At 32.1% G+C, this 26,405-nt stretch overlaps 1 protein-coding gene across 4 annotated transcripts in view; it reads right to left on the reverse strand.

The window, feature by feature from the left end:
* Nucleotides 1–6,127: 6,127 nt before the first annotated feature.
* ANKEF1 (ankyrin repeat and EF-hand domain containing 1) overlaps nucleotides 6,128–26,405 on the reverse strand; it is a 61,387-nt gene continuing 41,109 nt past the window's right edge. For all 4 annotated transcript variants that reach the window (XM_074287861.1, XM_074287863.1, XM_074287862.1 and 1 more), the window contains 5 exons: nucleotides 16,172–16,994; nucleotides 14,133–14,359; nucleotides 12,784–12,962; nucleotides 9,952–10,089; nucleotides 6,128–6,456 (listed from right to left, as the gene is read on the reverse strand). In XM_074287861.1, coding sequence (XP_074143962.1) covers nucleotides 6,298–6,456; nucleotides 9,952–10,089; nucleotides 12,784–12,962; nucleotides 14,133–14,359; nucleotides 16,172–16,994 — 1,526 coding nt within the window. In that variant the 3' untranslated portion in view covers nucleotides 6,128–6,297. The remainder of the gene's footprint in view (nucleotides 6,457–9,951; nucleotides 10,090–12,783; nucleotides 12,963–14,132; nucleotides 14,360–16,171; nucleotides 16,995–26,405) is intronic.

A 26,405-nucleotide genomic window follows, 5' to 3' on the forward strand; every position in this document is an offset into this window, starting at 1 on the left:
ATCAGGAAAATAGTGTCACATTTAATTTCTTTACATAAAAACTTTACAATTTTATATAGTTAAAATTATTTACTTTATGTTATGAGATCCTATGACTCATTTAGTCATGAACTCTTCCCTTATCCATATATCTGAAGGATATTTTCTTCCTTATTCATTAATTTATGATGTGAACTTTTGTATCTTGGCCTTGATTTGGAACTTATCTTGATATATGGTATGAAGTGCTGCTCAAAACTCAATTTCCGTGAGCATGCTGTCCAATTTTCCCAGTATATTTTGTCTAATTTTCCCAGTATATTTTTGTAACTCAATCATTTATTCAATCAATATTAAGTATCTATCATACATACGTTAGCCTTATGGTAAGTGCTGGGGATACAAAAAGGAAAAGGTAGTCCAGATGCTGTCCCCTCAAAGAGTCTAAAATTTAGGGAGGCCTTTCCCTAGTAATTGTTGTATTTTGGATTTATTAAACACTATATTACTAATTGAGGCAGTTAGGTGGCACAGTGGATAGAATGCTGGACTTGAAACCAGGAAGACCTAAGTTAAAATTTAGCACTACAAACTTGTTAGCTGTATGACCTTGGACCAGTTACTTAATTTCTATTTGTCCCTGGAGAAGGAAATAACAAATCATTCCATTATCTTTTCCCAAGAAAACCTCATAGACTGAAGTCCACAGGGTCATGAGGAATTGGACAGGATTAAAATGACTACACAACAGTTACAGTTTGCTTAGTTTTGGTGTTCATCTTATTTGTTCTGATTGGCCTCTCTCTTGGCCAGTTTCAAATCATTTTAGTAACTATTGCTTTGTTAGTCCAACTTTAAGATATGTTACTAATAGATCTCTCTTACTACTTTTTTCTTATTCATTACTCAGTAAGTTCTGGATATTTTGGTCCTTCATAAGAATTTTGCCATTTTTTCATTCTATAAAATATTCTTTTAGGAAGTCTGCAATAGAACTGAAAGATTTTAACTAGATTTTAAATTTTTAAATTATATTGTTGATCTATCCATGATTAAGGTTCCTATGATTATTATGTTTATATTTCTACCAACAGTGTTTTATTGTTCAACTCATATAGACCCTAAGTGAATCTTGGTGATAGACTCCAAAATATTTTTTTAGAGTGGTGTGATCTACTTGCTAATGCGGTAATTAAAATTTTTGTGCCAATGCTCATTAGGGAGATTGATCTGTATTTTATTTTTCTTTTTTCTCTCTCTCCCAGGTTTAGATGTCAAAACTTTTGTGTATCAAAGAAATATATTGGAATGATCTTATTGAAAAGTTAATATTAATTATAGAATTGTTCTTTGAGTGTTCAATAGAATTTCTTTTGGAATTCATTTGGTGCTAGAGGTTCTCCCCCCCTCTTTGGGAGTTCACTTACACTTTGCTCAATTTCTATTTCTGATAATGTATTATTTAAATAGTTTTTTTCTTTTCTTTTTCTTTTTTTTTTTTTTTTTTTTTTTTTTTTGCTGAGGCAGTCAGTTAGGGTTAAGTGACTTACCCAGAGTCACATAGCCAGGAAGTGTTAAGTGTTGGAGGCCAAATATGAATTCAGGTCCTCCTGACTTAAGGGCCAGTGTTCTATCCATTACACTAACTACCTGCCCCCAGTATTTTCCATATATTCATCTATTTCCTCTAAGTCATTAGTTTTCTGAACATTCAATATAATGACAAATAGCTTCTGATAATATCCTTTATTTTCTTTTTGTCATTTTTCTATAAACAATTTGGTTTTTCTCTTTTTACAAATTAATATTTTTACTTTTTAAAAAAATAGTAACTGCTAATTTTTGTCAATTAAATGGCCTTTTTGCTTTTAAACCGTCCTTTGTCAGAATTTTACTTTGTTAATTGAAATTTTTGATTTGTTGATGGTCAAATTTATTTTTAATTTTAAACTGAATGTCTATTATTGGTTTGTTCTTCTCTTCTTTTGTTTAAAATAAATGTTGATATATCAAAGTTCCCCTCAAAAGTGCTTTAGTTGCATCTCATAAAATTTATTATGTAATTTTATTATTGTCAATTTCTGATATAATTTTATATTTTTCTATAATTTGTTCTTTAATATAGCAGTTCTTTTAAATTATATTACTTTCCAATTACATTTTACATATTTATGTTTTTTTTACTTCATTGTAATTAGAAAAAAATATTTTTACTATTTGTGCTTTTTTATAATTTAATGTGCCTCAGTACATAGTCTGATTTTGTAAAGATGCTATATACAATGAGCATTAGGTAAATTTCTTTCTATCCTTTCAGTGATCATTAAAGATCTCTAATTTTCCTGAAGTTCTCATTATGTCCATAATTTCTTTCCTGTTTATCTTTGGATTACATGTTTTAGGTGTAATGTTTTTCCACCATTATAGTTTTATCATCATTTTTTTCCTCCAATTTAACACTTAATTTTAAGTATTTGAATGCTATATTATTAGGTTCATATGTACTAAGTATTGATGCTCTTTCAACATTTATGGTGCCTTTGAGCATAATATACTTTCCCCATTCATTATTTTATAATATTTATATTTACTTCAGTGTCCTTATCTGATGCACCATGATTGCCAGACTGCTCTAGTTCAACTGATGCCTTAATTTCTTGATTTGAAAACTGTCCATAATCTTTGAGGATTCAGGAATGGAAAATGAATTATATTCTTATAAATTTGACTTGGTTTTATCAGAAACACTTGCTGTAAAAATTGTTTCCCATTTTTTTTCTTTTCTTCTAATCTTGGTTGTGCTAGATTTCTTGTGTAAATAAATAAATAACATCAAAATGATGCATATCTTGCATTTCATAACATTCTTGATCTCTCATTTGCTCATAAATTTTTCCTTCTCCATAGATCTGAAAGGTAAATTATTCCTTGTGCTATAAATTTGTTTACTGCATTATCTTTTTGTTAGGATTACCAGGTGAGAACTCAGGTTTTCTGGACAGTGACAAGGTGAGAATTCAGGTTGACTTGACAGTTCTCTGGCTCAGACCTTTGGTTCGGGCCTTTAAAGGGAGTTTACACCTTAGGAATTCTAGGAGGAGCAAGCTCATTGGTCGGAGTACTTCTTCCCAGAAGCCCTTGCATTATCCCACGCCCATTCTCTGGGAGGATAAAAAGAGGCAACATTGAGCCTGGAGAGCAGTCTGGACTGGGGAAGGACAAGAGCTGGAGGAGATTCAGAGCCAGGATTCAGGAAGAAGAAGAGGCTGGCTGGAGGCTCCAGAAGCTTCCCAAGAAACCTGCTCATAGAGGAAAAGATTATACAGAAAAGAAACCTCCTCCCAGAAAAGATTTACAACTGAGAGACGATCAGAACTTTACATCTTTTAGTCTACATGATATACCTATTTTGATATCCTGGCATATGATATGAGATGTTGGTCTATGTCTATTTTTTGTCATACTATTTTCCAGTTTTCCCAGCAGTTTTAGTTAAAGAGAGATTGATAACCATTTTATCCCAGAAGTTGGAATCCTTGAGGTTATCTATTTCATCTTTCTCTGTTTTATTCATGTAAGCATTTAGAGATATAAAATTTCCCCAAAGTATTGCTTTGGTTACATTGCACAAATTTTGAATATTGTCTCATTATTGTGATTCTCTTTGATGAAATATTGATTGTTCCTATGATTTGTTGTTTGACTCATTCTTTGGAAATAGATTAGTTCCTAATTATTTTTTAAATTATCTTCACTTTATGTATGTAATTTTTATTTATCTGAAAATGATGAATTTTTAATGTGTCTTCATGCATTTCATTATGAGGTTTTTATGCCCATAAGTGACCAATTTTTGTGTAGTGGTGCCATGTACTGTTGAGAAATACATATATTCCTTTCTATCCCTATTTAGTGTTCTCCAGAGCTCTGTATCTAACTTTTCTAAAATTCTATTCATCTCCTTAATGTTTTTTCTTTTTTTTATTTTGTGCTTAGCTCTATTCTAGTTCTGAGAGGAGGAGAGGGAGGCTGAGATCCTCCACTAATATAATTTTGCTATTTCTTCCTGTGACTCAGTAAACCTATCCTAGAAGAATTTAGATGCCATACTACTTGGTGCATATATGTTTATATCAGTTTTCTTTTATCTTTTCATTAGATCTATTTTTGCTTTTGATTTGTCTGAAGATCAGGAGAGCTACTCTTGCACTTTTTTTAAACTTTAGCTGAAACATTATATATATGTATATGTGTGTGTGTATACAGACACACACACACACACACACACACACACACTGCTCCAGCCTCCAATGTTTTAACTTTACTCTGTGTATATCTCTTTGCTGCAGATGCATTTCTACAACACAATGTAGGATTCAATTTTTTAATCCACTCTGTTCTTCACTATTGTTTTATGGAACAATTCATTCTATGCAATGACAGTTATTACTAAGTTTATATTTCCCTCCATCCTATTTTCTACCCTTATATACTTTTTCCTTCCTTTCACCATGTCCCTCTCCTCATTAATGTTTTGCTTCTGACCACTACCTTCCCCTGTTTGCCCCCCTTCTATCATCAGGTTCCACTTTTATTTCCCTTATCCCCTCCTACTTTCCTATAGGGTAAGACAGATTTTTCTACCCAACCGAGAATGTATGTTGATCCCTCTTTGAGCTAAATCAAATGAGAGTAATATTCAAAATATGCTCATCTTTTCTTCTATTGTAATAGATCTTTCATGTCTTTTTATGTGACATATTTTACCCCATTCTACATCCTCCTTTCCTCTATTCCCCAGTACAACCTTTTCTTCACTTAATTATTTTTATCATCACAAAGTCAATTTATACCTATATCTTTTATCTAAGTATACTCTTTCAATTGTCCTAATAGAAATACAGTCAAGAGTTACAAATATCATCTTCCCTTGAATTCAAACATGTAGGGAATTCAAACAGTTTGATCTTATTAAATATTATGAGGTTTTTTCTTTTCTGTTTACCTTTTTCCCTTGAGTCTTGTATTTGAAGACCAGACTTTCTGTTTAACTCTGGTCTTTTCATCAGAAAAGTTTGAAAGTCCCCCATATCATTAAATTCCCATCTTTTCTTTTGAAAGATTCTGCTCAATTTTGCTAGGCAGTTGGTTCTTGCCTGTAATCCAAGTTCTTTTGCTTTCTGGAATATCAAAATCAAAGTCCTCCAATCCTTTAATGTAAGAAGCTGCTAATTCCTGTGAAATCCTGACTGTGGCTCCTTTAGATTAGAATTGCTTTTTTTCTAGGTGCTTTCAGTATTTTTTCCTTGACCTGATAGTTCTAGAATTTGAACTAGTCCCTTTTTTTCTGGAGCAGAGGATGGCAGAAAATGAGCACTTAATATGATAGAAAGCCAAAAAAAAAAAAAAAAAGAAAAAAAAAGATTTCTCTAGGACAGCTAGATGGAAGTCAGGAGAACCATAGTTCAAATACCAAGACAGACATTCACTAAGCTGTCATTTAAATTTTGTTATTCTCATTTTCTTCATTTGGAAAATGGAGATAATATGATTGTGATGAAAATCAAATGATATAACATATAAAAAGAGCTTTGAAAATTCTTGAGGGCTCTATAAGTATTAAATATTATTAGTCTGAGGTTGGCAAGTGGCAGAACTAAAAAAGGAAAAACACATGAGGGCTAATTTGTAGAAGCTGTTTGCTTTTTTATACCTAAATTTATACATAAAATATGAAAACTTTTGAACAATGATGCTTTGTGTTTAACTTCTTTTAAGTCCCTCCAAAATGTCACACTTTCCAAAGGAAGCCTTCTCTAAATTCTCTTAATTCTAGTACCTTCTTTTTTGTTAATTATTTCCTATTTATCCTTTGTATAACTTGCCATGTATATATTTGCTTGTACATCAAATCTGTTAGATTATAAACTCCTTGAGGATAGACATTTTACAAACTATTTTTATATCTCCTGCACTTATCATAGTGCCTAGCACATAACAGGTGCATAACAAATATTTATTGATTAAATACCATCATTATCATAATGATAAACTATATGGATAAGTATATTTTACAAACAAAATTGTTGATTAAAATTATATGAAAACTAACTAGCATTAAAAATAATTCATTGAAAAAATAACATGGTTCTTCTATGGTACAGAATATTTATGGCTGTGTTTAAGGATGTTGGCTCTCATTTGTAATCTGAAGTATAAAATTAAAATGACATGATTTATCTTTGCAGAAACATCTAACTCCTCTAAATTTACATCAGTGCTATGTAAGGCATTTACCAAAGACAGACTTGAAATATTTTAGGAAGCCATAGAGGCTTCGAGAGCTTGAGCTTTTTCAGTGATATTCTTTTGAAATGGCATCATGAACTCTTCAAAGTCCACCTCATAACCGAAACGCTCACGTCGCATTTCTCTTTTCTTGACTAATTCTGCAGTTGAAGCTTCAGGGCTCCAGAGCTGTAAAGAAAAGTAAGGAATCATTACAACATGTCCAATAGGAAATAACCCTGAGGTTAGAATAATTTTTGGTTACAATGAAATTAGGATGATTAAAGCACTCCTATTTATTTTTGAGTTTTATCTTTTGTGATAATGGTCACTTCTAGCACCATCCAAGAAACATGTATTATGTTCTTACTTTGGACAAGACATTATAGGCACATCAATAATTTAAGTATCTAAACTTAAACTAATAACAGTAATAATAATTTTAAAATAGAGACCTAAAACAGAAGAAATAAAAATTATGGGAATATGAGTTGTCTTGGAATTACTATAATGATGAATTCAGTGAGTCTGCAGATAAGGGCACATTCTAATATTCTCATTTTCACTTCTGAAAAGCAGACATTTTAACCACCTGTACAATAGTCCACAAACATGGGAGGAAGATATTGGGGTATTATCAGCAAAATATCAGGATAACAATTTGTTCCTGGACTGTTTCTATCTCATCTTTCCAAAAAAGGCAAGAACAGGATAATAATAATAATAATAATGATAGCATATCTGATAATTGATATAATGCTTTTCAACTGTGTTATCCAATCCTCACATCAACATTGTGAAGTAACCAAGTAAGTATTATTATCTGCATTATAGAGGAATAAAAGCTGGTCTGAGGAGGAGGAGAAGTCAAAGGTCAGACAATGTTTTTTCCCACTGCTGTGCTATGTTGTCTCCCCTTCTAAATACCCTCTTACTAGCTCCTCTTAGCAAAGTGGTCCCTGGTTCAGATATCTAAAGTTTAGAATGGAAAGAATGGAAGAAATGGAAAATGAAAGAAAAAAGGGAGGAGACAAAGAACTCATTAAACTCTGCTCCCTTGTGGTACCAGGACTAAATTTTAGAGATTATCCACAGTTGTAGGCAATACAAACAATATATTCAGGTGAAGGAAATTTTTGCCTCAATGCTATAATTTGATGGACATTGGGAAGCGCTCCCTTATCCTAAATAATTTCTCCACCACTTTAAGTGGAAATGAGCTAGTTGGAACATTTCAGATATAAAGCAGTAAAATATTATACCCGGGACCGCAGTGGAAATAAGAGAGATTTAAAGAGGAAGACCGAATCTTAGGACTCAGAGTTGCTTATTGTCTATTATAAATGGAGAAAGGAATTCAAAGATATCTTTAGAAAGAAAGGATTCAAAGAACTGCTAATAAAAATGTAGAAAGAAAACTAATTTAGAGTAGAAAACAAATTCAATTTAGACCCTCAACTGAGGTTAACGTCAGGATAAGCTGTAGGGAAACAGGGAATTAAGAATTCAGGGAGAATGGCAGTCTTAAGAGGCAAATTTGAAGATTTTGAGTATAGGTGATAATTGAAGTTTTGAGATAGGAAGGCGCTCCAAAGGAAAGAAATACAGAATCAAGAATTACAGAAAGGGAAATCTGGCCTTAAAAAGGCCTAAAAGACAATGAAAGTAGAGAAAGGAATCAGTAAAAGTGGAGATGGGAATTTCAGAGTAGAAAAAATGAAGAAAGAAGAATTTGAAGAAGAAAAGGATTTTTAAAATGCCAAATGTCAAAATGGGATTAAGAAAATGAGCATTTAGAAAAAACCTTTGAATTAATTTAAAAGAGGTCATTAGTTAATGTTTATAGGGCTTTTTTAGAGGAATGTTTGGTGTAGGAACCAAATTGAAAAACCTGTTATAGGAAAGGAATATGTGATGAAATTGAAGCAACAGAAATAGACTATTTGGTTCAGGAATTATACTCATAAAATATAAAAGCTATAAGGCCCCTTAGAATTCTATATTAAAAATAAATAAAAAGAAAACTATTGTACATATGCTAATATCATATGTACTATCAAATGAGAATTCTGTAGGGTGAGATAACCAAAATGTTTTGTTTTGTTTTTTCCCCCAAATGAGGAAAACTATATACATATAAAGACAATATAAGATGTTATTGGAAAAAAATGTGATTGAAAATACTAGAGAAGAAAAGATTAATTTATAAGATGATAAAACCTCCCACTTCTATGCCTTTCCATAGATTCTTCCAGGCTTGTAATTCAGTTTCTTTCTCATCTTTGCCTGTTAGAATACTAAATTCAAAGTCTCTCTGAAGAATTTTGGCATGATATGGGAGATACTGGCAAAGGACCATCCAGCATGTCATGTCCACATCAAAGAAGGCTCTATGCTCTATGAACAAAGTCTAATTGAGTTACTCAAACATGAGATGCACAAATTTAGAGAATTTATAAAATGTTTTAATACATACCTGTTGATTGATTATTCCTTAACCAAATTATTAGACAGCAATAGGTTAGCTTAAGAAAGAAAAAAAGATATTTCTTTCTCAGAGAGAGGTAGAAAGAAGACCAAGATGTGTTAAAATGAAGATAAGAGCAGATGAGGACGCTTATGGAATGATTGGTCACAATACAGAAACTGCTTTATCCATTAGAAAATGCTATATTTAGAATCAACAGGCCTGCATTTAAATACTGGCACTTTAGTCACTGAACATCTCTACGACTTAAAGTTCCCTTTCTAAATTCCTTTCTCTTCTAACTGCTATACTATTTCTGGACTTTTCAGTAAAGCAAAAGTGAGGTTACCTACTTAGAGTGAGATGGGATAAAGAACTTTAAGAGAAGTCCCAAACCTTGTAGCTATGAAAAGTATACTAGGGAAACAAGAAAAGATGTATGAAGAGACTATAGTAATTAATTGTATATAACAAAAAATTTCAAATGTCTATAATAGAAACCTTAAAAACATACAGAGAAATATATGGCATAAAATTATTATTAATATTAAGAGAATTCATCATGAAATAAAAAGAAAGACTTCAAAGAGTAAAATATCAGTTCTTATCTCTAATTCTACTCTCTTTTCCATTTTAACAATAAATTAGTTTCTTTGTAACTTAAAATTTTGATTTGTTTAACATTATTAATATATGTAACTAAAATATTTGTAGATATGGAAGCTTTTACATCAGGAAATTAACTGATGGCACTTAGCAAATTAGTGGAAGTTAGCATTGGATTATAGCTCATCTTTTATTCAACATCAAAATATTTGGAAGAAAAGTGGAAAATTCAGTTAGCTATGAGGATTTTGAGGTGCTGTTTACATAGCCTGAAGGTTACAATTTAAATACTGGTTAGCTAAAGAAATTCAGGATCTTCTCTTTCCTCTGAATTATATTCTTCATATAAGCAAGTATACTAAATATCAAAATTTAAAAAGAAACATGATCTGAGAGAAAAGATAAGTAGATCTTAACACTTTAAAAACTACTAAAAAACAAATGGCTAGTGATATCTTTAAGCATCTTAGCAGATTAGAAATTAAATCAGAGGGTTATGTTGACATATAACATTTAATATAACATTTAATCAATTCACATGTTATTTCAAGAGCATCTGAAAAGTTATAGTGTGAAATTATAAAATATGTGTCTTCTGTTAAAGTACTTACTCTCCGTGGTACGAATGTGATGTTAACTTTCTTTGTAACTCCACTGGTAATCAGGTTATTGAGATGAACAACATTATCCTTAACAGGCGCTTTTACTTCCTTTATATGTGGGATATTATAAACTGGTGGAAGTGACTCCTGAAATTTAATCCAAAGAAGTTATTACTTATAGAAAAGTATTTTGTATGTTTTATAGTTTCTTTTTTTTTGTGGCTATATTCTAAAGCAAGAAATAAACTTATTACCATTTCATTCTATAAGTAAAAATTCCAATCCAAGCTGAAATAGTTCCAATTCAGAGATTTGGGCAATTTGGGAAAAAATTGGCTATCTTGGTTGCTATGTTAGTGTAGCAACAACCATATTTCATAAAGGCTTACTCTAATCTTTTATGACTAGGTGCTTTCTCATTGGTTGGAAGGCTTGCTATCAACTGAAAATTACATTAGCATATGACATGAATCTGTCACTTATCACAGTGAATTATTATCACTGTCACAATCAGTTTAACTGTTTTTGTCTCATACCAAGATTCCCCCTCATTCCTCTTCATGCTAGGGCTGCAAGGACTTCCAAAGAAGTCCTTATTTTCTACCACACTAGCAGTCCTCATTGTTGAAAATAGATACTGTACTTCTTTGCAATCACAGTAACATTCAGAAATACCTATATTCAATTCTTCACTGGTTTTCCAGGTTTTAGCATGAATCTTTTTGGTAACTGAGAACTAGATGGATAGTAAACTTGACCCATTCCCAGTAGATTGGAAACATTTCAGGAGAAGGAGGGAATATAAAACATTCTGTTGTTTAGATTACTAAGGCAAGCATGCCATCAAATTATCACCGAAGCACAACATCTCAGATAGAAGCATCATTAGCCATCAGATCTAAGCCATCCCCAAAAAGAATTCCCTTCCTTCTGGGAACACTATAACAAGGGCCATACAGACTTTGCTTGAAGACCTCCCTTAAAACACATCCTTTTTTTTTTTTTTTTTAACTTCTCTCTCATATAAGACCAAAAAAAAAAAAAAAAAAAGGAAAAAAAAATGGAAAACATACAAACTTTCATAACATGACAATTTAGTTTGCAAACTCAACATAATTATATACATATAATACCTATGTGATTATGTTTAACTTAAAAAGGATACAAAGGCAGGCTCAAGTAAAAACAAACCATCCCCTCCCCACTTAATACTCAATTTTATGCTAAGTTCCAATTTCCAATTATAAGAATGTTTTAAATTAGGCTGAAATATGTCTCTCTGAGACTTTTTTGCAGCTCCTCTAAAGCCACTCCTTTTACACTTGACAGTCCTCCAAAAATCTCCTCTTTTTACTTTCTCATAAAAGATGGTTTTTGTAATCTCATCTACCTAATAACCATTCTACACTTCAGCTTTGCTAGTCATATTCACAAAATTTAGTGATTTTGTGAATTAAATTAAATTTTAGTTAATTAAATTTAGTTTTAAATTTAAATTAATTTAATTTAATTAATTTAGTATGACTTTTTAGACATGATTCATGATAGCGTTCCAGATATCATTTGACTAAAGCAAGGAATGGCATGATTCTATCCTACCTAAGCTTCTCTTAATGAGGATTGCTTAGGTGTTATTTTCTTATCATACCATATTATTGACTCATATTATTGACTCATTGACATATTATTGACTAAGTTCACTAAAATCCCAGGTCTCCTTTACATGAAGTGAGATCCAGAACATGTACCCATTTCATATTTGTGAAGTCGTTTTCTTAAACCAACCCTGGGAATTTACATTTATTTTCTATAAAATTTAATCTTAATAGAGTCATCCTATTGTTTAATCCTGACTCAGATTTTTTGGCTCCTGATGCCAGGTTGAAGCATATGAACAGATCAATAGATTTATGATTCACCCCAAAAGAAGCATCACTATCACTCCAGGTTGAAAATGACATTAATTAATGACCAAACTCTTAGTATGATGATGTAATATTGAGAGTTTCTGTGTATTAGATACATATACCTCTTGACCCAAGAGTTCAGGTTCAGTGAAATATTTTCAATATATTTTAGAGAAGTATTAAACCATTATAGGCTTGAATGAAGCAATACAATCATTTTAGTGATTCTTAATAAGAATGCCTTCTTTTTCCTTGAACCATATTGATATTTAGTTTGAAGAATTTAGAATTCAAGGTGGATTTTTAAAAATATGCTAAAGTTTGAACAGTTAAACTGAAAAACTTTTTTTTTCTTAAATAATCTTAAGAGAAAGGTAGATGCCAGTATTATTATGTCCACCATTTTATGTATAAAGATCTAGCTATGGATACAGTTTTTATTTGCCCCAAGGATTTCCAGGAAAGCTTCGTTCTTAAGATAGACATATTTTTATTTGTTGTATTTCTAATACAATTATAACTTTTCATTACATATATAATTTTTATAATATTTTATATATACGTATATACATGTATACATATATATGTATATACATGTATACATATATACACATATATACATGTATATACATATATACATATACACACATATATACATATATATACACATATATATGTATATACATAGATATATAGATATAGATATAGATATAGATATAGATATAGATATAGATATAGATATAAATATATTTAAGTGACTTGCCCAGGGTCACACAGCTAGGAAGTGTTAAGTATCAGAGGGCAGTTTTGAATTCAGGTCCTCCTGACTTCAGGGCCGGTGCTCTATCTACTGTGCCACCTAGCTGCCCGTAAAAATATTTTAGCACTATAAATTCTTCCAGGATCATGTCACTTGGACATTTTTTTCTCTTACCTCTTCTTTTGGAATTTCAATTGGAGCTGCAGGTTTTGGAGGTAGCTTTGGTTTAGGAGTTGGCTTTATACCCTTTCCTTTTGCTTCTACTGCTTTTGGCAAACGGTCTAACTTTTCTTGAATATAATTAATTATTCTGGTGTCAGCAAAGGCTTTAGCAATATCCATAGCATCCTGTCCTGTTAAAAAAAAAAGACAGCAGTCAAAAGATGTACATGGTGGGTATAATATTGGTTATGCCAATAAATCTTTGAAACATTAGTCCTATGTAGTTCAAAGGATATTTAAAATTGGAACAGAACCTTAATGATCACCCCTCTTTATTCAGGTTCTTTTTCCACTAAGCTGCATGACTACTTGAGTTTACTAAAATTAAGATACATTTAAAATGCTCTTTTATTGGCATTATTAAAATGACTAGCTCTATTCCTTCCTTTCCCCTTTTTTAACCTGTCTCTGATCTTTCTTTGATGAAGTATCTTCAAAATGGAGACTGTAAATATCAATAATTCATATATTCTATATCTTTTAACTATAGTTGCTGCCTCCAAAGAATCATGGGCTGTTGAAGCTGGCTATCATTTTAGAGTACTTTAGTCCAATCCCCTTCATGTCACAAATGAAGAAACCAGGTGAGAGGCAGAGAAAGTAAAACATTTGCCCAAGGTCTAGTCAGGGCTGGAATCTAAACTTGCTTCAGATGCTTCTGACTCCAAATCCAGGGCCTGTTCCAGCATATGTTGATTTCCCTCCCAAGAATGGTGCTACATTTCTGCTCCACTATTATAAAGGCTTGGGATGGAGGTGACTGAATGTGTATAGCGACTATTCTGTTAACCCACTGCTGACTCAACATTGCACAGGCTCATCTATGATAGTTTTATAGAGCTTAAGAGAGGTTACAAAGATTGTCACTAACTAGGAAATAATTCATCTCTTAAATGAGATTAAGTTTCTTTTATTCTCTCTATGATTAGGAAGTTATTATTCCTCTCACATCTATAAAGGACCTAAACATAAGGATTTTAAATTTATCATGTGGCTGTGATTTCCAAGAAACTCTTAACAGAACTGGCCCTACATTTTTGATTTATATTCATTTGTGTGGAATACCCCAAATGGCTTTTCCTTGGATTCTCAGAGCAACAACAACCATTACTCAAATCAATCTTTTATTCCCCTGTAGGAGGAAACTGGAGTCACTGCACTGCTTATAGATTATAAGATGTGTTTATGTTTGTAGCCATAGACAAGAAGTTTCAGAAGTACAGTCACATGACAATAAAATGCTAACTGTCTTGAATGCTACTATGCCCAACTCTGATTCCAAATTTACTTCTCCAACATACCTTTTCTATCTTTTGCCTGAAAGTCAGCACCTAATTCTATTAAGTATCGTACAGTGTCCAGTCTACAACTTTCAATGGCTCTCATCAAAGGTGTTGAATTGTTGATTGAAGGTGCATCTATTATGGCGCCATTCTTAACAAGAAGTTCAACAATGTCCTGTTGACCTGCATGGCATGCATGATGGAGTGGAGTCCACAGGAAATTATCTGTTTCATTAACATTGGCCCTGTTTAAAAAAAAAAGTTGCATTAATTAATGATTCTAGATTATTTTCAAGTTACTTTTCTTTAAAGTTAAATCTAAGTTGAACTTTTAAGATAGTATTGCATCTTCAAGGTGGTACAGTATATAGAGCATTAGGCCTGGAGAAAAAATGAATTCAAATGCAGCCTTAGACACTTACTAGCTCTGTGACCCTGGACAAGTCTTTTAACCTATTTTCCTAAGTCCCTTACCTATAATGGAGAAAGAAATGGCAAGCTACTCTAGTATCTTTGCCAAGAATATCCCAAATGGGGTCACAGAGAGTCAGACATGATTCAAATGACTGAACAACAACATTATTTCATCATTTTTTATGAAACTTCTTCAAACTAGGTAAGTTATGACTACGTAAAATAGCTTGCCATAAATTTCAATGGGACTTAAGATTTCTAAAATAATTTTGTTTTTTTCTTTGCCTTTGTCTTTATCAAAGTTGCTACATGACAAATAGCAACAGCTCATGTTTATATAATACTTTATAATTTATGATGTACTTTCCTTATAGTAACCCCAAGTAGCAAGCAAAATAAGTATTATCACCCCATTATGCCAATTTCAAAGAAAGTGAGGGTCAGAGAGATTAAAAGATTTGTTCTTTGTTTTAAAGCCAGTAAGTCTTCAAGTCATGACTAGAACTAGTTATTTTGACTTTGAAGTGTTTATTTTTACCTCACCTCACTGGCTCTAATTGCTTTAAGTATGTATGCATGCCTGTATGTATATAAACCTAAAGGCATATGCCTATATACAGGCATATAATAAACTAATAGATATGCATGTATATAGTACCCATATGAATGCTTATATATATATATACACATTTACATACACATATGCACATACATTTATATAATATATATACATTTATATATATGTACATATATATACACAATATTTACATAAATATTTACATAAATATACATATATAGATGTAAATCAGAGTTCATGAGAAAAGCACTATAGAGACAATCCAATTTTGGATATTATTTTTTCTTAACATACTGCTACTTGTAAAAATAATTCTTATGTCTAGTCCCAAGCATAATATTTTAGTTTCAAATCTGCATTATCTCATAAAGGCAAGTGCAAATAGATTATACTTGATTTTCAAAGAAGCTATTATTTACTGGAAAAAAATTAACTAGTGTGCTTTAGGAAGAAAAAAAATTCACCTCTTGCTTGAATTGACTGGAGTGTCTCAATTAAAAAAAAAAAAAGACATCTCCAAAAAGAACAACCCCAAACCATTTAAAAAGAACATCCCCAAACCATTTAGTGGTCCCGATCGTTAACCAATTAGGTTAGGGGAAGTTTAGAAATCTGATGGTCTAGCCATTTGGATTCCTTACTGCTACATGGAACTTTGAGTTGGGGATGAGAGTGGAGTGGGGAATTGTTCTTTACAACAAGCATTATCTTCTTTCACCAAGGTGGTAGGAGTCTACTCTCCCACAGGAGAGTAAAGAGAGTAAGCCACAGATGATGACCTATAGATCACAAAAGGAATCCAGAACTAAGTTCTCCTGTGGCTTTGTAGGAGAGTCCCTCTCTAGATTTGCAGAAAGCAAAAGGATTTGAAGAGATCACCTGTAATCATGATTTTAGTCAACTACCCTAAGGAGTCCAGCAGGGAGTTAGTACAGAAAGACAAAATGCTTTTAGGGAAACCAGTAAAATTCTAGAGTGGAATATTGATATCCTAATCTTTATTACAATTTCTTTTGTTCTTGAAGAATGATGACCAGAAAAAGCTTCACCAAACAAAGTAACATACCCCCTTTCAAGAAGAAATTTCACAGCATCTATGTTTCCACATTCACATGCGGCCATTAATGGAGTTCTATAAAATTTGTCCTTCATATCTACTGGTATTCCTGCTTCAAATGCTTTTTTCAGGGATGCCAGATCTCCAGCTTTAGTGATGTAATTAATATCGCAGTATACTTTTCCAGGGTCATCAATATACCAGTTAGAATCATCCTGAATGGGATGTCTAGGTGGAAGATCTCGATTAAATCTATTGCAGTCTGTAACGTTTTGGTAAGTTTCAATCATATAATAAGGTGGCCCGCCCTCCTTTCGGTGTTGAAATACGTTGTCAGGAATATAAGGAACTGGAAGAGGAAGAACAAACTTGCCTTTCTTCGCTTTCTTGCCCCTTCCCTTCTTCTTTTTCTTGAGTCCGTAGGATCCCAGCACAAAGGACTTTTGCAAATATCTAGTCCCTTTAAAGAATTCATTAATGTTAACACCTGCTCCTCGGGTCTTTTCATGTTGCTGAGCAATAATTGCTAATTCTTCACTGGTTGCTATGGTTTGCATATCCTCAAGCATAATCACAAAGTCCTCTTTAGTTATAGTTCCATTGCCACGGTCCAGAGGAGCAAAGATCTCTCGCAATTCTTTTTCATGTTCATCAGACCAATCATGTAATCTAACAGCCCAGGGGGGATTTGGATTTTTCACTCCAGGCCTGGCTAGCTTTTTGGCAATTCGTTCAGCTCTGCGTATTTCTTTGGATGCTGCCTTGAAGCCACCATCTTTAGCAACATTTCTTGGTGTCTTGTGATCTAAATTCTTCCATGTTAGTTCACATCCTAAAAAAACCCATATATTTCTTTACTAATTGGGCAAAAGACTGGCATGGCTTTTTTGTTGTTCTAAAAGGACTACAAAACAAATCTGTATATTATTCAAATAATTATTGCATATGTTTACAATTCTAACATAATCATGGTTATTTCTATAGTTGTGAGGACATTTACATAGGAAAAGATTGCTCAGAAATAGAATGATATATCTTTCAACTCTTATAAAACTGAAACAGTTTCCACAACATGGGTAATCCCTCCTCAGACTCAAATCTCAATTTTTCTATGCCCTTCGGAATTGTAAAAATATCCATTATCACCTGTTGGCTAATCTGGTGATGGATATTTCTTTGAACTCAGCTAGGATATCCTCAGAGATATATGTCCAAATGCTTCCTGAAAGCTTTTCAATTTTGTAGACTAGGTAAAGAAAGGTAAAGGAAATCAGAGCAAATGTTGCAATTCTAACTTAATACAGTATATTTGTAGACATGGTGGCTCAAACAGCAATCATTCTGGAAGATTCTAGGGAACACAAATTTGACAACGAATTTCCTTCCCAAAGTGAACAGAACTCAAGTCTAACATCAGGAAATATCTTAGAAGAATAAGCAATTTTAAAAGGATCCTAACATCAGAAGCAATGTTGAAAGGGATGCTCAAGACATATCCATAAGAAGAGAATGAATCTCAAAACTTTACAATGTTTCAAAGAGAAAGGTGCTAGAAAAATCCACTAGAAAAAGATGAACTTGTTTTTAAAAAAAATCACTTAAAATGATTTTATATTTAAATGAAATGAGAAGACTAGAAGAAATAACAGAAAAGAATTGAGGGCTATGGAAAAGAGAAATGGAAAGTGAATTAATAGCTTGTCAGAGGAGCTAAAAATCTTAACAAACTCTTTGAAAATTAGAATGGATCAAAGAAAAGCCGATTCTCCAAAACAAGATCAAAAGATTGGGGAGGAAATGAAAAACATGTAAAATATCTCATAGAAAACAAAACAATCTAGAAAACGATCTAGATCGAGAAAAATTCAAGAATTATTGCATCATATCTAAAAGTCATTTAAAAAAAAAAGCCTTGACACTATAAGAAAATTAAAAACTGTCCAGATCTCTTAGAACCAAAGGGCAAAATGGAAATAAAAAATACACACTTGTCCCAGTTAATGTTGGGAGCTCATTGGTAACATAATGCAACTTATACTCTTGTCCCCAAAGAATTACCTCTATAACATCCCCAAAAAGTGGTCTTCTCGAATATAGGGGAACACTAATTTTTCCCAAAGCAACCATCCCACTTCTGGACAGCACCAATTATTAAGAATTTTCTCCTGACATTAGGATTAAATATGCCTCTTCCCAGATCCCCATAGTGTTCCTATACTGTTCTGCTTCTAAGGCCAAAAAGAACAAGTTTAATCAGGATTACACATGATAACCCTTCAAATTCCTGAATTCATCTACCATCTATTCTCTGAGTCTTTTCTTCTGCAAGATCAAGATTCTTTTAAATTTCAAAAAAATCTTTTGACATGGACTCAAAGGCCTTCAATATTTGAGTTTCCCTCTTATGGATACTCTATATTTCATCAATGTCCTTTCTAAAATATAACATTCAGGAGTGAACAAAATACATCAATTGTGATCTGACCCATACAGCAGACAATAAAACTGTTACCTCACTGGGCAACAGGAAGTGCAGTGAATAAAATACCAGGCCTGGAATCAGGAAAACCTGAATTAAAATCTGGCCTCAGACATTTACTCACTGTGTGATCCTGAGCAAGTCACTTAACATTATTTGTTTTGGGTATCCTCATCTGTAAAATGACATTGGAAATGGCAAACCAGTCAAGTATCTTTGCCAAGAAAACCCCAAATGGAGTCACAAAAAGTCAGACACAACTAAAATGATTGAACAACATTATCTCCTGATTTCAATGTAGTTCCATTCACTAAGACCTCTAGATTTTTTTCAAAGTCCTATCTTATACAGGAAGTTTTTCGTTAATCTCAGCATACAAATCTCTTTATTTGCCCCTACTAAGTTCAAGGTTCTTTTTCCTCGAGATCTTTTTATATTCTTACTTTCAGATTATATATATATATATATATATATATATATATATATATATATATATATATATATATATATATATATATATATATATATATATATATATATATATATATATATATACATACATATATATTAGCTAATCTTTGCATAATCTGCAAACTTAATGGGCACATGCCTTTAATCCTAGATAAGAGTTTAGTTACATAATTACAGATTTACATACTATATTTCCATATTCAATATGAGGTAAAATAGTCAGGTGGGATCAAAAAAAGATAAGGGTTCACTCATCAAGAGAAAATGCAAATATAATCTTTCTTTTTGCACTTAAACATAAAAGAAAGCCCATTCCATATACACATAAAATACCTGATACAACAAAGAACACAATTAAATGAATTCACACAATGGCCCTGTCCAAAAAGCTGTTTCTTTCTGTAATCTGATTTCTATTACCTCTGTGTTAGGTTAGAAAACATACGCTATTATAGTTATCAGGAGACATGGTTAATCATTATAACTGTAGTTCTTAAATCTTTCAAAATTGTATCCTTTATGTTACATTTTTAAAATATTGTTGCTTTTGTATAAATTGTTCTCCTGATTCACTTTACTCTGCTTTAGTTTGTACTACCCAAGATTCTACTCAAATCTTTTGTCATTTCTTGCTAGATTTCTCTTTTGTTTCAGAATTCTAACATAACTGATCATTTCAGAAGGAATGTTTGAACATCCTCTACTCCTTGTTGTCCTTATTAGAGAATGGAACACAAAACTCTTCAGGGTAACTTTTTACTGCTTATATATAAGTTTATCTTTTGTCTTTCAGAATATTATATTTGAAAATCTATTTTAGTAGGAACTTCCAGGTCTTATAAATCTTTAAAACATTATTTTTATATATTTGACCGATTTCTTTCTGGATTCTCATAGTATTTTTCTTTGATATAGGAGCTCTTAAGTTTTCCTTATGATATCTTGAGACTTTTTCTTTAAGATTTTATTGAGATAATCAGTAGGTACTTTCCATATTATCTTTGTAATCTGGTTCTAACGAATCCAGGCAGTTTTCACTTTTAACTTTTCTGAAAAATAGCATATAGTCTTTTTTTTTTTTTTAAATCATGGTTTCTTAATAGACCATTGATTCTTAATTATCTCTCCCTGAATTGTTTTTTCAGGTAATTTATCTGTTATCTTACACTTTCTTCTATTAAAAAAATCTTGCTTTTTTTCTTTTTTTGCTATTTCATGGACCCATGATTTCTGTCTGGTCCATTCTAGGTTAAAAGGAGTTATTATATGTTGAAGATTTATTTCTTCCTATTCTATTTGTTTTCTTTTCAATTCTTTTTCTTGTTTGTCTTTTGCTTTGTTTTTTTCCATATATGCATATAGTGCTTGTAGAAAAATCAATTTTTCCCATGTTAAGTGATTACTGTTATTTTTAACAAAGTTATTAGGTAATACAGTGGGTAGAACATTAAGTAGCAAGACCTGGAACCTAGAAGAGCTCAATTCAAATCTAGTCTTAGAAACTTAGTAGACTTTATGCCTGAGAAAGTCATTTAAACTTCTGTTTCTCACAGTTACTTCAGATATAAAATGGGAGTAATAATATCACCTACTTCCCTAAGTCGTTGAGCATCAAATGAGAGAATATTTTAAAGTACTTGGCATAGTGCCAAGAACATAGTGGGTACTTAATAAATTCCTGTTCCTTTCTTAAGCGTCTATTTATAGGTCTAAAATAGTTTCTTGATATTTGTGTCTCTATTCATATCTCCATCTTTTCTTCCTGAATTGGGACCCTCATGGTGATTTTTTTATGACATGTCTGGCTATGCTTGGTGTTGCCTGGATTACCTGGTCTCTTGTACCAACCTTCTGCTCCTTGGATTTGCTTTTTCTTGGATCTGTGAGGTTTATTAGAATGCTGTAACTTCGTGAAAATCTATAGCATTGGAACATAGAGGACTAGAAAAACCTTGGAACCCTTTGGTACTATGGCTTTGGTACCAGACTGGTTGCTGTTTCTCCCCAAGCCTGTGAAAAAGCTGTGAACTTCTACATATCCTTGGACTTTCTGACTCCCCAAGGCTTTCTTGTAGGTACTTTTAGATATGTAGAATCTTGCAGACTACCATTGTCTTTGGCTCTTCCCTATTCATACTTGGGAGGCTACTGAAAATAGTACTGATGCTGCATATGGACCTTTGGTGATAGAGCAGGCTTTCCAAGAATCCCTGATAAAAAGATAAGAGTTGCTTAGAAACACTGATATGCAAACACAAGAGTCAAAAGAAATATAAGAGAAATAAATATGAGGAGAGAAAAACAAATTAGAAATCAAAAGGATGGCCCACAATTCCTGAATGAATGAATAAACCATGCTATATGAAATATGTTGGAATACTACTATACTATATAAGAAATGCTGTGAGAAACAGAATATTTCAAAAACATGGAAAGCCTCATATGAACTGATGCAAAATGAAGTAAGCAGTACTAGAAAAAATTGTATTGTAACAATAATTTTTAACAGTTTTGAAAACTGATAAAGTATGAAATGAGCAAATTCAGGAGAACAATTCATTCAATAAGAATAGCATTGTAAAGTCAAATAGCCTTGAAAGCTATAAGAATTCTTATCAATGCAACAACTATTCATGTTTTCAGAGAACTGGTGATTTTAAAGAACTGATGATTAAATTTGTAGTTCACATCTTGATAACAGAGGTAATGGAGTCAGATTATAGAATGATAAATATGCTTTCTGAAAAGGCCAATGAAGTAATTTGTTTTGTTTGCCTATGCAAATTTTTTTCTTTTTTTAATGGGGTATGGGTGGGAAGGAGAGAAAAAAAAAGTTCTATTCATTAAAATATAACATTTAAAAAATGAAAAATGGGAAAGTAAACAATTCTACTTTTTTGTTTTTTCTGAAGCAATTGGGATCAAGTGACTTTCCCAGTGTCACACAGCTAGGAAGTGTTAAGTGTCAGACCACATTTGAACTCAGGTCCTCTTGAATTCAGGGCTAGTGCTCTATCCACTGCACCACCTAGCTACCCCATTTAGTTCTATTATTTTTTTTAAATTTTTAATAGTTTTTATTTACCAGATATTTGCATGGATAATTTTACAACATTGACAATTGCCAAACCATTTGTTCCAATTTTTCCCCTCCTTCCCCCGCCCCCAGATGGCAGGTCAACCAATACATGTTAAATATAAATATGTAAATATGTTAGAGTATAAATTAAATACAATATATGTATATATGACCAAACAGTTGTTTTGCTGAACAAAAAGTTAATTCTATTTTTTAAAGAGAAGTAAGAAAATGGGGAAAATCTTAGTTGTAATTTTCTCTGAAACACGTCTCATTTCTTAAGGAATTGACTCAAATTTTTTTTAAAAAAGAGCCATTTTTAAAGGATAGTCAAGGACATACGCATTTTTCAAAAAAAGAAATTTAAGCTATCAAATCTCACATAAAATACTATAAATCATTAATAGTGAAATTCACATTAAAACAACTCTTAAGTGCCATCCCATACCCAACAGATTAGCAAGTTGACAAAAAAGAAAATGACAAATGTTAGCATGATTGTGAGAAAATAAGTATATTCATTCACTGCTTGTGGAGTTGTAAACCAGGTCCAGCCATTCTAGAAAGCAAATTGAAACTATGCCCAGACACTGACTAAATTATGTGTTTTCTCTTGATCCAGTGAAACTACTACTTGGTCTATATTCTAAAGAGATCAAAAGAAAAGGGGGCGGGGAGGAGCTGTAATTACAAGTATTCAGAGCACTTTTTTCCTGGTAGCAAAGAACTGGGAACTGAGGAAGATCCACCAATTGAAGAATGAATGAATAGGCTGAACAAGTGATGATATACAAATATGATGGAATACTATTGTGTTGTAAGAAATGATGAAAGGGATAGTTTCAGAGAAACCTGGGAAGACTTGTTTGACCTGATGATGAACAAAGTGAGCTAAGCCAATATTATAAAGACAACCTTGAAAGACTTAATGACTTTCTACTAATATGGCTTTGGCAAATCACTTCATCCCACTAGGACTCAATTTCCTCAACTGCAAAATGAGATTAAACTAAATGGCCAGATTGTTTTCAAGATAAGTACTCTAACAACTCTAGAAGCTACATAAACAGGAGCAGAATCTGGACATTAGTCATCCTTTATCTGATTTTCCTATATATGGATAGTTAGATTTAACAAGGAGTATTATTCCCTCCCACCCAATTTTGATAGGTTAGTTTATAAAACTTATTTTGGAGGCTGTACAGTATTACTGAGACTCATCCATAAACAGAAATATTTGAAATACATTATTTCTATGAAATTTCTATTCATACCAGCCAGATGGTCAAAAAACATCTTAGCACTTTTTTATGCCTTATTTAGCATTGTTAATAAGAGGGCACACAAAGTTATTCTATTGTATCTTTTAATAAAAGACCCATGATTCTGAAAAATATATGGGAGACAGAAACCTTAATCAATTAAATATGGGGTTTTTAGGAGTGAAAAAAATATTTCCCATATTTTATCACTGCCTATTTCCTGAACTTTGCCATAATGTATGTGGTTATAGTGTTCTATTATAGAAAATGACTTGCACAAGGCCACTTTTTCCCTTTTGTGTTTTTTCACTTACCCTCAATAAAAATGATTACCATTTTCTACAAAAAGCCTTATGAAAAATAAAGTGGGCACATGGAATGGTAGTTTAACCATCTATGACTTTTTTCAAGTGAATTTATCTTTCCCTATTTCATATCTATACTTTGTCTCCGTCTAGCTACTTCTGTTGTGTTTTTTTTTAACTGCAATTTATTTCTACTTTCTTATGTGGCATATTGGGTACTATTATATGCTAGAAGTCCAAATGTATTTTTAAAAAGTTACAGAAACAGTGATGATTTTATTCTAATCCATTTTTCATTTTTACCATTCATTGATAGTATTTAGACAGGTCAGGTAAAAGTTGCCTCGATTAATCCATTATCTTCCCATTTTAATTTTTTTCTTCTAATGTGGTAGTGCTTTTTACTTTAACAAGTTAATGGCTTAATGGAACATTTTTTTTGTTTAACTGCTGAGATCGATCTTTTGCCAACCTCTTTGTAAATTTTTTCTATCATATATTCTCTCTAAAATGTAATATTCTTAGCACCTTGTTTCAAGTTCTGGCCCATAACAATATAACACTGTTTTATCAATGAAGTTGATAAAAGTCTTCTACAGTCCTACTCCATAAAATTTTTCAAGTTATATCTATCTCCAAACAAACATTTGGTTGTCGTATCTCTCTTCTTTGCAAGGAGATCAGGTTTTTGACTCCTAGAATCTCAGAGGCCATCTAATTCAATCCATTCCTCTTTGCTGATATGTTTTCTAGAATCCTTTGGCCTTCTCACTGTAATAACTTTTATTAGCTAAACTCCAATAAATAGTGATAATTCTATTCTAACACATTCTTCATTTTAACCATTGGTAGTATTGTTTTGATAGATCAGGTAAAAGTTGCCTTGACAAATCCATTCTCATTTTAATTTTTCCTTCTAATTTAGTATTGATTTTTTTCTCTTAACAAGCCAGTGGCTTATTGAAACAGAAAGTTAATTTGAAAATGACTTCCTTATCAGTAACTATCCATTTCTAATCTGTTAAAATAGTCAAAATTTCATTTATTATGCTATTCAGTACAATTTCCAGCATTTCTCAACTCATCTTGAAGAAAGCATTTATGATACATAAGTATGACTTCTGTGCAGTTTACAAGCCTTTAACCCTTTTTTTTTAAATAGTGTGCATTTTCTACAATAATTTTTCACAGTCCTTACCTATATCTTCCCTTTGAAGTGCAACTGCTGTATATTAAAGTTTATGGTGGATGAATTTAAAGAGTATCAGTGAGTTCTTCATAGAATTTCTTTACCTCCTTGCCATGCTAATACATAAGCTTCTTGCAAATACTGATCACAGATAATGAACATACAATGATGGGATGCTCTTCATGGTATTTCTTTTTTTCCCTTATACAAGTTCTTCTTAGAAAGAAAACTAAAGAGATTGGTTTTTACCATTTAGCCAAAGGAAAAAAAGAATATTAGAGGGGTTTCCTGGAAAAGAAAGATTGAACAAATAACAAAGAACAGAAAAAGAGCAAAGTCTATAGCTATAGACTACTGTAGCCCCACACACACTATATACCTAACATTACTATTGTCAGCTTTCAAAATTGAAACTCCCCCACTGGCAAGGAGCAACTTGAAGTGCCAAATACAGAATTTTGGAAAAGAACTGTTAATATTTGAGATGTAAAAGTTGGGTATTAGTGAAACTGCCTTGAGGATTTCTCTCTAGGTTTTTTTGGGATGCTCACTTCCATTCCCCTCTCTTCTGCATTTTTTCCTTTACTTTAACAATTCTATAATAGAGAACCCACTAAAAGTAGGTTAGTTGTACTTCTCTAAAATTATTTTTGAACAATATTAAGTGCTTCTCAATTTGTGTATGACAATGAACTATAACCCAAGTGACCATTCAGATACTGTCACTAAGTTTTATTTGAATGTTAAAAGAAAGGGCTCAGAATAGAAAGAAACCATACTCCAAGAGAAGAAGTTGAAGTACCAAATTATAAAATTAATTTGGAATCATCAGTACAAACAGATTCAATTGATACAGCCATAAATGAGAAGAAAAAAAGCAGTAATATTTGAGACCAGATTCCTCCTGGGACAGAAATAGGCAGAAAAATTTAGAGAAGCAGGAGGCCAAGACTAGGTGAGCTTATTTTCAATTTTAAAGTATGCAGTCTTTCTTGTTGTAGTGAATTGTGAGAAGGAAAAACTATAATCCTGATGGTGAGCTGAAAGAAATCCACCGTTTTAGGGAAAAGAATGAGTGTTCATTTTACAAGCATGTTCAATATTTCCTCTAATATAATGGATTACTGGCAGCTATTTGCTAGCACCACCAGCCTCTTATATTTAAAGCTTATGGATCTGAAAGCGGTCTAATTCTTAGCACTCTCATAATGCATGTTCACATATTACTGCCAGTAGGATGTTTATCTATCTACTGAAATCTTCCTTCAATGACTTATAATACAGAAGTGGCCCTGAATTTTTAAAAAATAATATTTCTTTTTTGAACTTATTATTTTATTTTTCTCAGTAACATGTAAAACTCTTTTTAATCTTTGTTTTTAAAACTTTGAGTCCCAGATTCTCTCCTTCCTTCTCCAAGGAGCAATTCAATCAATATAGATTACACATCTGAAAGTC

This window comes from Sminthopsis crassicaudata, chromosome 2 (genome assembly GCF_048593235.1).
Source record: "Sminthopsis crassicaudata isolate SCR6 chromosome 2, ASM4859323v1, whole genome shotgun sequence".
NCBI classification, from domain to species: domain Eukaryota; kingdom Metazoa; phylum Chordata; class Mammalia; order Dasyuromorphia; family Dasyuridae; genus Sminthopsis; species Sminthopsis crassicaudata.